The sequence below is a fragment of the Phacochoerus africanus genome, chromosome 11, assembly GCF_016906955.1.
Source record: "Phacochoerus africanus isolate WHEZ1 chromosome 11, ROS_Pafr_v1, whole genome shotgun sequence".
NCBI lineage: Eukaryota > Metazoa > Chordata > Mammalia > Artiodactyla > Suidae > Phacochoerus > Phacochoerus africanus.
In genome coordinates this window covers 44,888,480-44,905,406 of record NC_062554.1, presented here as the reverse complement: position 1 = coordinate 44,905,406, position 16,927 = coordinate 44,888,480, and the positions used below count along the sequence as shown (strand labels likewise).

Sequence of the window (16,927 nt, the reverse complement as noted above, 5' to 3'; positions counted from 1 at the left end):
AGCCCCCCAGACTTGGGGTCCAGCTCAGTCTCGCCCTCTGAAGGGCTGGTGGGGCACTTTGGTGTGGAGACTTCTGGAAACAGACACATTTCATTGGACACCTTGCTGTGCCACTCACTTGCCAAATAACCTTGAGCAAGTTATTGAACTTCCGTGAACCTCAGTTTCCCCATCTCTGCAAGGGGCATAATAACGCCTGGCTCACAGAGTTACTGTCAGAGTTAAATAAGAGAATATCTGCGAATCCCTGGCTGGCCACAGCAGATGCTGAGTAAAGGGAGCTCGCGGTCAGGCAGGGCAGTGCTGTATTCTGGGTAGAGGGGTGCTAACGGGGCCCTCCGGGGCCAGCCTTCTCTCCTTCTCCCTCCTCCCCTGCACCAGACTCCCCTCCAACAGCCTCCCCCTCCCCTGCTGCTGGCCCGCTCCTAGGTCTCAGCTTGCCCAAGTTCACCTGGCAGGAGGGCCAGAAGCGGCTGCCGCTCATTGGATGTATCCTCCTCCTCATCGCCCTCGTGGTGTCGCTCATCATTCTCTGTGAGTTTACCGGAGGGAGCGGGGCCAGGCTCTGGTCACGGTGGGTGGGGTGGGGTCTGGGACTGGGGCTGCCCAGCGGGGAGACAGGGGTGGGGAACACTCACTTACCGGCTGCCAGTCCATAGGCGGCCACGCCGGCAAATGGCCTGGACCACGGCACCTCCAGGCCTTGTGGAGGAGGCAGCTGAGCTGAGAGTGTGGGGAGGCCGAGGAGCTGGGCTTGGGTCCTCTAGCTTCCTGGGGCGAGTTAGTTAACCAGTCTGAACTCGGTTCCTGCCTCTTCAAATGGGAGTAAAGGCATTCGTTCCTTCCTTCCACTTACTACGTGCTCCGTAAGATTTCGTAAAGATTTCAGGGGGTTAGGAGGAAGAAATGCGATGATGTCACAACGCCTGGTGCAAAATCCCTCTCTAAACACGTTAATTATTAAAAACAAAAAACATAAAACCACTGATTAGGAAAAGTCCCTCAGGCACTTTCAGTCTATGGGATAAAGTGTTCAGGAGTCTAGGCTCCATCAAGTCCGTGGTCTCCTTTGGAAAAGATACCCAACATGGGTGGCTGGGTACCCTGCTGGAGTGTCCACTATGAGCCCAGCATAGAGGGAACTCTCAGGAAGGAGCAGGAGGGAGCATACATTATATCACCCTGTTCTTGGGGGAGAATACAGGCTTCTAGGGGGACACAGCTAGAGATGATAAAGGCCAAATGGATCTGAGTTTGACCGTCAGGAAGAGGGGACAGCTGTGCAGGCTGGGGAGGCGGAGGGGCAGCTCATGAAGGGTATGAGCTGGATAAGGACCTAGAAGATGTGGGGGTGGGGGTGGGGGACTTAGGCATCTGGGTGGGAGGAGCAGCTGCAGAAAATGTGGTGGGTGCAGATGGGCCAGTCGACATGGGGAGAGGGCAGGGACCCACTCAACCAGAGAGAGTAATTGTTTGGGGACCTGAAGGCTGTCATTAGGTCGGGCATGGCTGGGCCACACTGTAGAGAGCTTTAAATGCCAGGCTGAGGGGTAAGGTTTCTGTTAAAGAGGCAGCCTGGTGTGGGGAAGGGCGGGGTGGGTGACCAAACGGAAACACCCACTTAGCAGAGCTGACTAAGGAAGAGGGTAGGTGCTGGTTAAGAGCAGGGCTTTAGGACCAGACGGACCTGCCGAAGCATCTTGGCTCAGCCAATTCCCAGGCATGTGACCTCAGTGAGTTAATTCACTTCTGGAGCCTCAGTTTCCCCACCTGCCTGACAAGGCGGGGGAGGGGGGTCACCATCACAGTGCCTGGGATGGGCTCAAGCATGGAGCCTGCCATGTGGCATCCATGTGAACCTCCTGCCGGGATGAGCTGCCCTGCTCCCTGTCCCTTCCCCACTGGTGCACCCGCTCCAGAGGAAGCCCCAGCAGGGCACTGAGAGCTGTAGAAAGTAACCTATGGAGAGGAGATGGCATCAGAGGGCGGGCTCCCTGAATAGGGTCAGAGATTTCACAGCACTTCCTGAAGTCCCCTGACCTCTAGCCATCCCAGACCAGGGAGGTGGTCACTGAGCAGCTATGAAGTGGCATCAGGACTATAGCCCCTGCCTCCTGACTTCCCATCTGGAGCTCTCTCTGCTCCACACCAAGGCGATCCAGCAGCCTCAGTGCTCAGGGCGTGGGATGGGGAAAGATCAGGGCACTGAGAAGAGGGGCAAGTCCAAGAGGTTAGGAGGGACCTGGAAGGAGAGTCACATAGGGCGGCCTTCACCTTGGGTGACAGAGAGTTCACTGGGACCGGGGGAGAAGAGGAGGGTCCAGGCTGAGGAACAGGTTGCAGACCCGAGGCAGGTGAGAAGTCAGAACCCGGGTTTCTTAGGCATCCAAGGGGAGGTGTCTCCAGGCAGGAGCGATGACAGTTCCTAGTTTGGAAAGAGATAGATCTTAGAAGAAGTCGTGCAGCTCATTTGCACATATGGTGCATAAAGCTGTCGTCTTCTCTGCCCAACTTGGGCATTTGGGAATCAGCCACCTAGAGTTGCTCCTTGAGTGGGAAGACAAGGCATCAAGACATGGAATGGGGCAAGAACTGAGCCTCGGGGACATCCCTTCTTTAGAGAAGAGGGAGGAGGAAGAAAATCCAGGAGCTTCTGAAGCTGGAAGGACAACCTTTGAGAAGACAGGGCAGATAGTGGTAGCAGGTATATGACTGAAGATGGAAATTTCTCTGCTATGACCCGCAGAGCACAGAGATGAAGGGATGCCAGAGGGGCTCTGAGAAGGGGCTTCTGGGATACTGGAGGAGGTGGTTTCTCTGACCACCACTCTGATCAGCACAGAGGGCAGGGGAGCTCCCAGAGTAGAGCCCACCTCCACATTTCCCTCCCTCTCTCCCTTCTTTCTCTTTCTGGGTGGCTGCTCGAGTCTGCCTGGTGCTGCCCTGCTTGCAGGAGCATTCTGGAGCATTCCTGAGCAGCCTTTCTTTCCGTACAGATGGGGGACGAGAGCCCCAGAGTCCGAGAGGGATTGCAGGTCGGTGTCTCAGAACTGGGGGCCTTGGGCTGCTTAATGTCATGTCTCTGTGGGGCTGGCAGTGATCCTGCTGCTTCATTTTCTCCAGTCTACTTCTGGCGGGGCCACACGAAGATCAAGTACAAGGAGCCAGTAGAGAGCTGCCCCAAGAATGCTGTGCACTGTGATGGGGTCGTGGACTGTAAGCTGCGGAGTGATGAGCTGGGCTGTGGTAAGGAGGCTGGGCGCGTGTGTGTGTGCATGTATGTGCGTGTCCTCTGGGGGCTGAAAACTGAGTATCAGCTCAAATGAGAGGTGATGGACAGACTAGGAGGATCTGGGCTCTAGGGGAAGTAGGCTTGGATTTGGAACCCAGCTTTCAGTGCTGTGTGTTATGGGTGAATTGCTAACCTTCTCTGGGCTTCCATTTCTTAATTTGTAAAATGAATAGCTTAGATAAAGTTAGTGGTTCTCAAATAAAATCTGACACCCCTCAACTATCAGACTGAGCAAGGCAGAACTGCTCTGGCTGGAGGCAGGTGTGGCGTCTGGAGCCCCATCCACATGCCCCTCCTCTTTGCCCAGCAGGTGACCTCTGACTTGCTACCCCTCTGGTTTCATGAGGTCAGTTTGTAAATGAAGGCCTAGACGAGCGCAGAGGTTTCTTTGAGCGCTGCCCCTCTGTGGTTTTACAAACCTGGCCATGGACAGCCGTCAAGTGGGCATCTGTGGGTACACGCCCCTCCTGCTCCACCTGTGTGTCTATGTGCTTCCTTGCCCATGGCCATGGCCATCTGTGACTGAGCCTGTCCAGTGAGCACTCAGTCAGATCATCATTCCCCTTGACTCTCTTATTTGGACCCATCACTGCCCTCTTGGGGCGACGGCCTCCAGCAGCACTCACCCCTTTTCCCGGCAACGGCCCCTGGGTCCTGTCAGACAAGATCTCTCTGCTCTGTCCCAGCCCCTTGCCTTGGCTCTGCCCTTACTGAGTATCTTGGGCTCTGGGCACTGGCTGATGATCATTCTGTCCTAGGGCCAACTTCCAGATGTTTCCCAGGCAAGAAGCCTCAGGACAGAGCATCGCAGAGCCTTCCTCAGTTCCTTCCTCAAGAACTTGGGGCTTCCCGGTGCTGAGGATCTGCTCTGCCCTTTTCTTGCCCTGCAGTGAGGTTTGACTGGGACAAGTCTCTGCTTAAAGTCTACTCTGGATCCTCCCATAAGTGGCTTCCCGTCTGCAGTGACAACTGGAATGACTCCTACTCGGAGAAGACCTGCCAGCAGCTGGGTTTTGAGAGGTAAACCTTCCCCAAGAGCCCCAGCTTCAGGGAGGTCTAGGGTTCTTTGCTAGGGCATCTCAGACTCATCAAGAAAAACTATATATATACATACATACATATTTGCTTTTTAGGGCCGTATCTACGGCACATGGAGTTTCCCAGGCGAGGGATCCAATTGGAGCTACAGCTGCCGGCCCACATCACAGCCATGGCAATGCCAGATCCAAGCCGTGTCTGCCCCCTATACCACAGATCATGGCAATGCTGGATCCATAACCCACTGAGCAAGGCCAGGGATCGAAACCTCATCCTCACGGACACTAGTCGGATTTGTTTCCACTGCATCACGAAGAGAACTCCGGAAACTATTGTTGTAAATACTCAGAGAGGGGGCCTGACAGGGCTCAGGTCACTAGCTCAGGGTACGCTTGAGTTACTCAAAAGGACAGTGGCCTGGGGAGGCCAAAGTAATTATTTGTGGACCTGTAGCGGGATGACACTTCTGTACAGTTCTTTGCATCAAAGCACCCTCTTGTTCAAGATCACATTCAATGGTCATGAGGTGGGTGGGCATTAGGGCGGGTCCCATCTTCTCATATCTGGGAGAGACTAGCAGCTCAGGCTGTGCAAACCCTTCAGTGGACTTTAAGCTGCAGCAGCTGTGGGTTGGGCTGGACCTCATCAAACAGGAAATGAAATGGCCAGGTGCGGCCAGGTAAAGTGACTAGTCTCTTTGGCTCTAAACATTTGAACCAAGAAGCTGGTACCAGGGGTAGAGCAGGGAGTGGGGTTTACCACGACCTTCCCACTTGCAGAAGCCCCCGATTTGCGGGCCTCATAGCCACCTCCATCCTCCCTCTTGTTCTGGGTTTTCAAACCATGCAGTTTGGGGGCTCACCAATCTGTGTGTGGTTGTAGGGGAAAGGGTTTATTTAGGATCTTGCTGTGGGCTCTCTGTAGAAGTATCTAGAAAGCCGGGGCTTGGGGGCTAGGACTTAGAGCCAGTTCTCTGCCCTCACCTCAGCCTTAGGTGTGAAAGGTGATCTGGGTGATCTAGTTGGAAGGTGGCGGATACCTTTTATCACTGAGTTGTGCGAATTTCTGCAAATCTGAACTTGCCTTGGGCTTCCGTAGATAGTGTCATTTATTCAAGGAACATTCACTGAGCTTTTATCATGGGTCACTACATGGTCCCCAGACAAGAGCCCTGCCCTTTGACAGTCTCTGGGATGGTGTAGGTGGGAGAAGCTGAAACCGATAACCAGAGCACCATGTGACATGTAATGGAAAGGCCACGTGCGGAGCATCATGGGCACAAAATGGAGAGGGGGCCTGACATACTGGGAGGACAGCAGAGCAGGCAGGAGGCCCCTGGATAGAGGAACAGCAAATGCCAAGGCACACTCTCAAGCAAGGGTGTCCCAGGTTCTAGAAAGGCCCCAAAGTGCCACACAGATAGCGGCTGGATCACCCACAGCAGAATCACCTGGGGTGCCTGTTAAAATGCACCTGAAAATCAGACTCTCTGGGATTAGAATTTCGAACTGCTTAACAGCACCCCGGGTGAGTTTTATGCAGGCTGTGGTCTGAGGTCCCGTAAGCCAGTAAAACAGTCTCAGGCTGTAATGTACAAACCCATAACATGGGGATCCATAAAACCTGGTTCAGCAGGTTTGGGGTGATGCTGCAGCTGCTGGTCCATGGATCAGTCTGGATAGAAAAGGGCTAGGTGGGTGTTTCTCAAACTTCAGAGGGCATTAGAATTACTTGGAGAACCTGTTAAGATGCAGCACCAGAATTCTTGATTCAGTAGGTCTGGGGCAGGGCCCAGGAATTTGCAATTCTAACAAATTCCCAGGCAGTGCTAACGCTGCCCTGTGGGATGGGACCACACTTTGAAAACTCCTGGGCTAGTGCGCAGAGCTAGTTGGGGGCAGCAGCAGAATATGTGGGTGGGGTCTGAGGCTGCCTGCTGGACTCTAATGCCAGCTGGGGGACCAACGGTGGGCGCCATCTCAAGGGGGCCCCTTCTTCTTCCCTCTCCTCCCTGGCAGTGCTTACCGGACAACCAAGGTGACTGACAGGGATTTTGCCAGCAGTTTCTCAATCTCTGAATATAACTCCACCATCCAGGAGAGCATCTACAGGTATGTGGGCCAGGTCAGGCTGCCTGTCTGCCAGCAGGGGAGTGAAGGATGCTTTGAGTCCGGGGCCCCTCTGCCTTGGCCTTTCAGGGATCCTGCCTCCAGGAGGCCCTTGTGAATCTCAAGAGCATCTCAGAAACAGCCCTCATTCACCACCTGCCTCCTGACTTGGATGTTACTGCAGCTTAGTGTGGAGATCTCCCCCTTGGGGGCTCGGGGGAGTCTCCAAGAATTTACCTGGTTGCCAGAGACCATGAATAACCTTGGGGCCACGAGTCAGCCTGGTGTTTGGACTGAAAGCCTCTGCAGGGAGAGGGTTTGGGGTGGAGAGGGAGAAACATCACTGGGGTCGGGGAGGGCGGGGGGGAGCAAGGGGAGTGCGGGTGCATGAGGTCAGGGGCAGGGAGGCCCATCTGGGAAGCACTGCCTGGGCCTCCCCATCTGTCACCTTTGCACTGCAGCTGCCCTTGTCCTAGGGACACAGGGTGGGGGGTGCTCTACCAGCCAGAAGTGTTTACCAAGGGAGAGAGGGGAAGCGAATGAGCTGCTTTGTGGATGCCTGTGTGTGCTGGGTGGTTCACAGGCTACGTTGCTGGCAGAGCATTCAGGAACTGTCGGAGGAGCCTTGGGCCACCTGTTTAGCTGTGGAAAGATGCTGGGACAATGCAGTGCTGTGAGCTTAAAGGATGCAGATCTAGCCAGTGTATCCGATCTCCCACAGGAAAACTGGGGGGTGGGGAGAAGGGTGGGAACCGTTTGCACTGAGACATCCCCATGCCTGGAGAAACCTTTGGAAGCGTCTGTCCTGTCGGAAGGGAGAAATGTCAGAATCTCCTTCTCCTTGTGCAAAAGAAATGGGGTAGGACTTAGCAGGGACCAACGAGGGAAGGCTTCCTGGAGGAGGTAGCTACTGTGTTCTTTTCTCATCTTTTGCGTCTCCTCCTGCAGGTCTGAATGCCCTTCCCAGGAGTATGTCTCTCTCCAGTGTTCCCGTAAGAAGATGTTCTTCCGCCTGGGTTGTGGCTCGTGTTGGGTGGGAGTCAAGGGGCAGAGGGCTGGGGTCCCTCAGGGGAGGTGATCAGCTCCGGGGGTCCAAGCCAGGAATTGTAAGACCCCTGGACAGTCTCAGGGTGGCATTTCCCCTTCCTGATTTTACTCAGCCCAGCAAACTGGTCATTCACGTCTCCCGGATTCTGGGCAGGGGCAGAGGACTGGGAGAGCACCTCGGGGCCAGCTTCAAGCTCCGATATCAACGGACATGGAGATGGAGCTCCCACTGTGGCTCAGCGGGTTAAGTACCCGACACAGTGCCTACGAGGATACAGGTTTGATTCCTGGCCTTGCTCAGTGTGATAAGGATCTGGCATTGCCACAAGCTTCAGTGTAGTTTGCAGCTGCAGCTCTGATTCGACCCCCAACCTGGGAACTTCCATATGCCTCAAGTGTGGCCCCCAAAAGAAAAAAGAAATAGACATAGAACCAGATCTAGAGCCAACATTTATGAAGTGCCTTTGATGCCAAGGCACTGTGCCTACAGCTTTATAAATGTGATTGCATTTAATTCTCACGAGGCAGGTGCCATTTCTGTCCACTTACTGAAAAGAGGCTGAAATGTTTGTCTTGCTCCACTGCTAATGAGACCACGGGTAGGTGAGGGGCTCGTATTGGACATGGGGTCTGACCCCAAAGCCCAAGCTACTAACCAGTCCACAAGGGCTGTGTTCTCATGACAACCTGGGGTGTGCGGGGGTGCTCCCCTGAGTACAGGGTGGGCACAGGGCTGCTCAGACTACTGCTGGCTTGTCACTCTCTTCCTTCAAAGGAAAAAGAACACAGGTGTGAGCAAACTCCACAATTTTGGGGGACTGGCTCACTCCAGAACATGTTAGGAAATGCTCCCCTGGGGCACAGGGTCCCCAACGCCACTAAATGACCCATCGGGGAACCACGTGGGCACCAACGACCTGTGCATCATGGGACGGGCCTTCTCCTTTGTTTTGAAAAGATCTCCATCACAGTGCTTTTCGGTTCAGGGTCAGGTTAGACCTGGTCTCCTTTCCTGAGCTCCTGACAGCAGCCCTGGGAGTCACCATCATGGCCCCAATGCCTGGCACAGTGCCCAAAACCTGGGGCACTTTGTTAGCCTTTGTCCAGTTAACAGAAGATTGAATGAGTGGGAGGAGAGGGAACTTTCTTAGGAACAAACATCCCACTGGATGATCCCAGAAAGCTAACCCACCACGTGGGAGCGCTGTGATTCACAGGAATCAGCTGTACCGCATCAGCTTAAGTGAGCAAAGCAGCCTCCTCCACGGGTGGGAGGTGCCCTCAGCGTGGGGCTGCCTGAGCCTCTGTGGGCCCGGCGGGCGTGGTAGCGGGTCTGAGAAAAGCAGAGTTCACAGTTTCTCTCTTCTCCTTCTCCCCAGACTGTGGACTGAGAGCCATGACCGGGCGGATCGTGGGAGGGGCCCTGGCCCCAGAGAGCAAGTGGCCTTGGCAAGTTAGCCTGCAGTACGGCACCACCCACATTTGTGGGGGCACCCTGATCGACGCCCAGTGGGTCCTCACTGCTGCCCACTGCTTTTTTGTGTAAGTGCGGAGGGGTAGTGATGGGCCGTCACTCAGGGTCGGGGACACCAGGAAGGGCTGAGGGCAGAGTGACCTCTCTCTGCGGGAGAGGGCTTTGGTTGTAAGCCTGGCCCCTGGGGCTGGGTGGCACAGGTGTGGCGAGGCCCATGATTTGCTCTTGGTATTTGGTCCTGGGAGTGCGAGTTGGGGTTACTTGTTCTGAGCCAGCGCAGAGTGCGAAAATACCACTGGGGGCCCCAAGGAGAGAGAGGCAGGTGGAAGGGAGGAACTGGGAAGCTGCCCTAAAGACCAGGGTGAGATAAAGAGGCTTTGGGCTTGTTGCTGCATCTGGAAACTGGAAGTTACAGATGAGGAGCCGGAGAAATCAGGAGCGCTGTCCCAGGAGGAAGCGAAAGCCAGGGGCTGTGGGGAGGGCAGGGCAGTCGGCTTCTGACAGTCACCAGCCGGGGCTGTCCCTTTAAGCTGGTGGACAGGAAAGGGCTTGGAATGAGGCCTCAGGGGCACTGGCTTCCCCGGTAGTGAGTCTTCAGCAGGTCACTCTGTCCTGTCAAAAGCTCCATTTCTGCTGAGATAATGCGACCGAGACGTGTCCTACTCACCTTATTTGATCCTCGTGGTGTCCAGAGGAGACAGTGGGGCCAGTGGTCCCAGAGGTCTTACCTATCCCCTCCCGTTTTCTATTGTAAGGTACAGAAGGGCCAGGTCAGGAATTCCTTGGTGGCTCAGGGAGTTAAGGATCCAGTGCTGTCGCTGCGATGGCGCAGGTTTGATTCCTGGCCCGGGAACTTCTGCATGTTGTGGGCATGGCCAAAACCAAACCAAACCAAACCAACCAACCAACCAAACAAACAAACAAAAAAAACCAAACAAACCCAGAAAACAATAAAAACAGAAGGGCAAGTTCAGAGTGATTTTTTGGAAGTAGGGCATTGTCCTAGACCCCTGGGCTTAGATAGAGAGCTCCCTCCAGAGGTGGTGCTCTGGCTGCAGCTCCCCATGCAGCAGATGCTGCCAGAGGGCTCTGCCAGGTGGTAAGTGGCCCATGCTCTCTGTGGCTCTGGCAGGACCCAGGAGAAGGTCCTGGAGGGCTGGAAGGTGTACGTGGGCACCAACAACCTGCACCAGCTGCCCAAGGCAGCCTCCATCGCCCAGATCATCATCAACGGCAACTACACGGACGACCAGGATGACTATGACATAGCCCTCATGCGGCTCTCCAAGCCCCTGACCCTGTCTGGTGAGTGAATCCACGCCCATCACACCCCACCCTGCTCATCCCACAGCTCTGCACTTGGCAGCATCCGCTGACCCCTCTCGGGGTCCAGAGCTTCAGCGTGGTGCACGTCAGAGACTCTTGGAGATCATGTAGTTCCCGGCCTCTCTCTATTTTACAGTTGGGGGAACTGAGGCCCAGAGTTTGGAAATAAATTTGCCCCAAGGACACATCTCACATTGCAAACTGGTGACAAAGCCAGGGTTTGGATACTGGTCTTCATCAAGATAAACAGATCGAATTGTTTCACCGGTCTGTTGAGCACTTAATGAGGGCCAGACACCGCGGTAGCATTTTACACCTACAATTTCATTTACTCTTCACAAACCGATCCTGTGGAGCAGGTACTATTATTAGCTTCATTTTACATTTGAGGGGATGGAGAGAGAGAGTTCCCTGAGGCCACAGAGTCATAAGTGGCAGCGCCAGGACTAGGTCCACCTTGGTCTGGCTTCCAAACAATGATCTTCCCAGGCTGCTCTCTGCTGGCAAATTGCCAACGCCACAGTTGCGCACACAAGCACCTGCATTCAAACACCGAACTGCCACAAAGGTTGTCACTGAGGACCAAACGGAGCTACAGGAAGGAAACGCCACCAAGGTTCTCAGGAGATCAAAGTTTTCATTCATTATTTTTTCTACCCATTTGTTCACGTATCAAACACTGTGTGTCTACTACACGGCTGCTTTGCGGTTCCATAGCCAAGAGAACAAAACGGATGACACATAAACAGCCACTTAGAAGCTGAGATGTAATGTTAGGGCCCCCAGGGAACCGCGGTGGCACAGATGTGGGCACCTAATCAGTCTTGGTGGGCTAGGGAGGCTTCCGGGAATCTTAGAGGGCTCTCTGGTTAGTCCAGCCTATCTGGTGCTCAGGGCTTGTGACCTGGTCTTTCCTGGCACAGTAATTAAGGAGGTGGGGTTGATCCTGAGTCAGAGCAGTTGGCTCTTCAAAGTGGTGTGGCCCAGAGCCACGCCCAACAGAAGCCACGCCCACCACAAGCCACGCCCACCACCGTGAGCCCTCTCTGCCTTCTTTCTGCCCCTCCCAGCCTTGTCCCTGGAGCCTGGGACTGTGAGATAACAGTGCCCTGGTGCCCCTGCCCCGCCCCCATGGATGCATAAAAGGGGGCAGGGCATCTGCCAGACCAGAATAGGCCTTCCCAGCCTTGTAAAGCCCAGGCTCCATTTAGCTAACGATTCAGAGCTTACCTGCCAACACCCCAGATCCCCATATTATTTGGATTTCCAAATCAAATTAAGTAATTTGTAAAATGAAATTAAAGCTCTTATAGCATTATATATGCTTCTCAGACTTACAGCAGTCCCTCTCCAGGCTCTGATAGCGTCACCCTTCGCCCCAGTATTCTCCTGGGCCAGAAGCATATCTCTGGGCTGAGAATCACAGCTTAGATTTATATAGTCCTGTGGTCAGACCATGTGCCCTGATTTTTGGTTTAGAAATCAGGACAGATTTTCTTAAACTGTTTGGTAGGCAGAGCACTTTGAAGTCACAGTACTAGCTGAGCAAACCTGTGAAAATTCAGATAAATTACCCCATAAAAAAAAAAACTAGTGGAATACATAATAGTGTTACATGTTTTTAAGTCTGTACGTCTCAAAAATAGGCACAGACTATTTTAAGAAATGAAGTTTTGCATTTGTGGTTAATAATTGATGCCATCCCTTCATTTATTTTTTGTTTGTTTACCCTCCAGCAGTGCAATGTGTTAGACTCCCAATTTACAGGAGAAAAATTTTGCAGGCATTCTTCCTCCCTCTGTCTCGCCACCCCTCCCCCCACCCCCGCTTCCTATGAGTACTTTATATGTGTCAGGCACCATTCTACGTGCAGGAGGCTGCAGTAAGCATAGAAACTGACAACACTGCAAACATCTATCTATCAACTATTCTCCTCTTGCAGATTTCTTGGTGCTCTAGTCCAGGTAGGGACTCTGGTCCTCGGAGGAAGTATGTGATCTGAGGCACAAGCACCATCCATGCGTTTCTGAGGGCAGGAGTGAGTGAGCAGCGGTCTTGTGGGCTGTGCCCTTAGGGCAGCATTCTTCCCACTAGGAGAGGTTGTCTCATCTGGAGGGAGAGTTTCGGGTCCTGGCCCACCAGGGGTGCCCTCCCCAGACCAGGCAGGACACACCACTGAGACGCCATGGCGATAATACCTGGGATTTAGCCTGGGCTGCTCCTTGCTCTGAGGGACAGGCATGGGAGAGGATCAATCAAGAGGGCTACTCGGTGTGGAGAGACCCACAGCCACCCAGTATCAGCATGGCACAGGGGAGTTTCCAAGCCATAGGCACCCACTGAAAAATCAGAATTTTTGGAGGATTTTGACACCCCAAAGGCTGGAGACTCAAGATAAAATGATTGAGTTTCTTGCCTGGTCAGTTCAAGGCCCTGAAAGATTCAGAACCACTCTGGGGGGAAGGATGATGACCTAGGACCTTGGTACTCTTGTCCCTCCATGCACCCCCCAAAACCTCCAGCCTTGTCCCTTAGCTGATGTCTCGAGGTCTTCTTGCAGCTCATGTCCACCCTGCCTGCCTCCCCATGCATGGACAGACCTTCGGCCTCAATGACACATGCTGGATCACAGGCTTTGGCAAGACCAAGGAGACAGATGGTGAGGGGCAGGTGCTGGACTCTGTGTGTGTGTGTGTGTGTGTGTGTGTGTACATACATGTGTGTCTGTGCAGAGGGTGTGTGGGTGATGTGTTGGGGTATAGAGATGAGGGTCCACTGAGATGAGGCTTTGGGTATATAGATTCATGGGCCTGGCTACATAGGTGTGTCACATGCACCTGCATATGTGTCAGAGCAGTTGGTGTGACAGTGCCCCAGGCAAGCACACCAGGAAAACCCCCGTCATTGAACAAGCTGGTTCATTGCTTATTGCACTGGAGGGAGAACTCACACCAGGGAGAACCATGGGGCATCTGGACAAGAAGGTGTTAGAGGACTTAGCGGCTCTGGGTGCGTTAAGGGGGAGTCACACAAGTGGAGCTTTCTCTAGATGGGATACTTTCAGGAGGCACGGACAGTTTCATGAGTGCAGATGTTAATAATCTCCTCCTGTTAAGCTGTTAAGAATAGACCAAGTCTAACACTGTGGTGGGTGTTAGCCCCTCCTTCTGGCTGGGGGAGGTGGCCATTTGGTCCTTTTGGGGTTTGACCTACCTCACCTCATTTTCATTTGTGCTGAAACAAAGTTAGGAAGAGGTTTGGTTCTGCCCCACTTCATCATGATCACAGGGTGGCCTTGTCTGGTGTCGGTTCTCAAGGATCGTGCCTGTTGGGCAGGAGGGCATGGCAGCTGGGCTGGCCCTGCCGTGTGGCTCATGAGCCCGGGGCCGGCCGCAGGTGTCAGGGCCGCTCTCCCCTTGCTCTAGGGATGGAGCAGTGACTGGCCGGGAGCAGCCTTGTTCTGATCTTGGCTCCTTAACTGACTGGTTCTGTGCCTGGGGGCAAGTCCTTCTTCAGCCCTAAATTTCCCCTCTGTACATGGATTAATCACACCTGTCTTTCTTGGGGTGCATCATTACCAAAAAATAAAGTGATGTATTTGATGGCACTTCGAATACAGCAAAGCCTTGTGCAACATGTAAGGAAGCCTGATAAGCTCTTGAGTTGTGTACATGCGTGTCTCTGCTATACGCAGCGAGTTGTGTCCAGTGTGAGGGTGTGTGTGCCCATAGGTGTCACCACGGGCAGGGTGCCCTCCACGCCCAAGAGACTGCCAGTCTGGGGCCCAGAGGGGGCAGCTGGACGGCCACGAGGCCGCCCAGACTCTCACTCCCTTCCACGCCCTCTGTCCTCCACCCCGCATCACTGCAGAGAAGACATCCCCCTTCCTGCGGGAGGTGCAGGTCAGCCTCATCGACTTCAAGAAGTGCAATGACTACCTGGTCTATGACAGCTACCTTACCCCCAGGATGATGTGTGCTGGGGACCTGCGGGGAGGCAGGGACTCCTGCCAGGTAAGGCTGCTTCTGCGTGGGGCTCAGGGCCCGGGCCCCCGGAGGAGTAGGGGGAGGCTGGGATGTTGGGGTTGGAGTGAGTCAGGTGCCCATCATTTCCTGCTCAAGGACCACCTCCCATCCTACTGATCTGTGCGTGCTCCCCCGTAGGGTGACAGCGGGGGGCCCCTGGTCTGCGAGCAGAACAACCGCTGGTACCTGACAGGAGTCACCAGCTGGGGCACGGGCTGTGGCCAGAGAAACAAACCCGGCGTGTACACCAAAGTGACGGAAGTGCTCCCCTGGATCTACAGCAAGATGGAGGTGAGGGCCCCGCGGGGGGCGTGAGCTCAGAAGGAAGGCTCCCAAAGGCGGGAAGAGGGCCTGGCCTTTCCTTAGGGGCTCGGCGAGGTCCTCTCACCCTCTCGCCTCTGGGGCTGTTCAGAAGGTGCAAAAAGCCAGGACAGGACAGGAGTCAAAGGTGGGGCCAAGCCCAGCTGCCTGGGTTCTCCCCCTCCTCTTCCTCCTGCAAAACAGAGCTCAGGGGGCTTGCGAGGGATGGGCTGAGGCTGGGTGCCCGCCCCAGGGTCACTCTCGCCTCTCCAGTGACGGCCCTGTGAGTTCACACAGGCCACCCAGAGGAGGAGGCCGCCCCTCCTTGTCAGGACGTGGGTGGGGGAAACTGGGCATCAGGAAGCGGAAGTCCACCCCACCTCCGCGGACCCGGTCGGGGCCCCCACCTTCCCTGCGCCTGCGCCCTGGCCATAGAGCAGCAATGCTGCGGGCTCTTCGCCCCTCTGCCCAGGCAGGGGCGGAGCGGTGAGCGCTCAGGCGGGGATCGGGGATCTGGAGGCTGCTCCTGAAATACAGCCTGGCGGCGCTCTCAGAACTTGCTCCCATCTTTTCCCCTTTGCTGCCCCTCTTCTCTGAATCTTAGGCGCTGAGCCCTGACCTCCGGCGTCTGTGTTCCGCCCCCCACCCCCAACCCTGTTCTCCTTCTTCTCTTCCTCAGAGTGAGGTGCGCTTCCGGAAATCGTAGGCAGCGGTCCTGCTGTCCTCACAGCACTGGCTGCTGTACAGACTCTGGCCCAAGTGACCGGGCCGTGTGCAACCTCATCCCGGCTAAAGGCCAGGAGACACCTTCATCGCTGCTGCCTCCACTGTCTGCTGCCCCTGTGTGTACACACATGTGTGCCTCACTGCTCTCCCAAGGTCTTCAGAAACCATGAAAGGCATCAGCTCTTCCCAAACCCCAGGTTGGAAACCCCCAGGAGATAACTGGGCACCGTGGAGGTTCCCAGAGGGCATCCATTACCGATGGAGGAGGTAGAGCCCAGGGAAGGGCCTGGAAGGTCACAGCAGGAATTCTTGCTCCTCTGACCCTGATTTGGACTAGCTCAGAATGGACAGCCTGCCCGGGACCCAGCCACCTCTGCTGTCACGAGACAGTGATGGGTGTCACAGAGTTCCTGGACTGTCCTTAGTGGGAAGATATTCCCATTGGCACCACCCCTGCCTGTTGGTGCCGTGGAGGGGACCAGGGGCTGCCGTCAACTCTGAACTGGACGCCACAGTCCTTGTTTGGTCACTGGCTGTTGGAGGCAAATTTCATTTCATTTTATTTTTATATTCAAGAACTGGAAGTAGATGTATTTTTAAAGATTCTCCCCAAATTCCAGGAGCCAAGAGAGTACTGATCACCCAAGAACTCCGAGGGACTTTGGGGAGCTGTGCTCCTCGGGAGATGTGCAGAACACCCCTGGCCACAAGGGGCCGGGTGAAGGCGCCCTTGGAGATGCTCAGGGAAGGGAATCCTCATTGGGGCTGGTGAGCAAATCCGTCCCAGAAACAGCCACAACTGTTGCTGCATCCAAGGGCTCCAGGAGCATGAAGGAACTGATGCTGCTTCTCCGCAGGCCCCTGAGGCTGGGACAGTCCAGGTGGACATGTGGCATCCTCACAGCCAGGGCCTCCCTGGGACTTGGGAGTTTCTTTTCAGCTTTCTTAGTCTTTCAATGTCTCAGTTGTTCCAGAGACACAGCATTTGCCATGAAAACTGCCTCAGGGAGAAAGCTGGTTCTATCCCCAGAGCCTCCAAACCACCCTCCTCAATGATCCGAGTTGCCTCTCCTGCAGGTCTTCAGTGCATTTGGCTTCCACAGACATCCCCATCTTTCTCTGGGGCACCTGTTCCTCCTGCAGCCCATTCTCCTTACCTTCCTTGGGCCCATCTGGTGGTGCTATGACTCCCAGAGGCAGGATCTAAGCAGATCAGCCCAGCCCAGCTCAGGTGGGCGGCTGCTCAGGGAAAAGATCCTTCTGGAAGAACAGCTGGAGCTGGCTGGCGTGGCTGGGCAGAGTCTGAGGGGGCTTGGTGACATTATCAAGGCTGGGGGTGGGGGCGGGCCCTGTTCATGTTCACAGCAGCCCCAAGTAATGGTCTTCAGCAATAAAATTGTGTGACCTGAAAAATTTGTCCTTGGATGTTTCACTGGTACCTGAGTGAAAACTGAGCTTGACCATCCAGGTGCCCAGACAGCCTCAGTATGGATTCTGAGCCTTGGTTCCTCAGTTCTGAGTTCTGTTCTTTTAATCATATATTCATTTTTTATTTGTTCACGCACCGTGTCTGTGGCTACTCCATGTCCAG

The 16,927-nt window shown here is 54.7% G+C and overlaps 1 protein-coding gene across 4 annotated transcripts in view; it reads left to right on the top strand.

Moving 5' to 3' along the window:
• The window catches only part of TMPRSS13 (transmembrane serine protease 13), a 29,777-nt gene extending 13,055 nt beyond the window's left edge, over positions 1-16,722 (top strand). Inside the window, exons 3-14 of one of the 4 annotated variants that reach the window (XM_047753494.1) lie at positions 382-534; positions 2,997-3,035; positions 3,124-3,246; positions 4,183-4,312; positions 6,349-6,441; positions 7,387-7,430; positions 8,865-9,027; positions 10,092-10,264; positions 12,846-12,944; positions 14,156-14,298; positions 14,449-14,601; positions 15,290-16,722. In XM_047753494.1, the coding sequence (XP_047609450.1) occupies positions 382-534; positions 2,997-3,035; positions 3,124-3,246; positions 4,183-4,312; positions 6,349-6,441; positions 7,387-7,430; positions 8,865-9,027; positions 10,092-10,264; positions 12,846-12,944; positions 14,156-14,298; positions 14,449-14,601; positions 15,290-15,316 (1,340 nt within the window). In that variant the 3' untranslated portion in view covers positions 15,317-16,722. The remainder of the gene's footprint in view (positions 1-381; positions 535-2,996; positions 3,036-3,123; positions 3,247-4,182; positions 4,313-6,348; positions 6,442-7,386; positions 7,431-8,864; positions 9,028-10,091; positions 10,265-12,845; positions 12,945-14,155; positions 14,299-14,448; positions 14,602-15,289) is intronic. The other 3 variants (XM_047753496.1, XM_047753495.1, XM_047753497.1) reach the window with 3 other exon arrangements.
• The last annotated feature ends 205 nt before the right edge of the window (positions 16,723-16,927 follow it).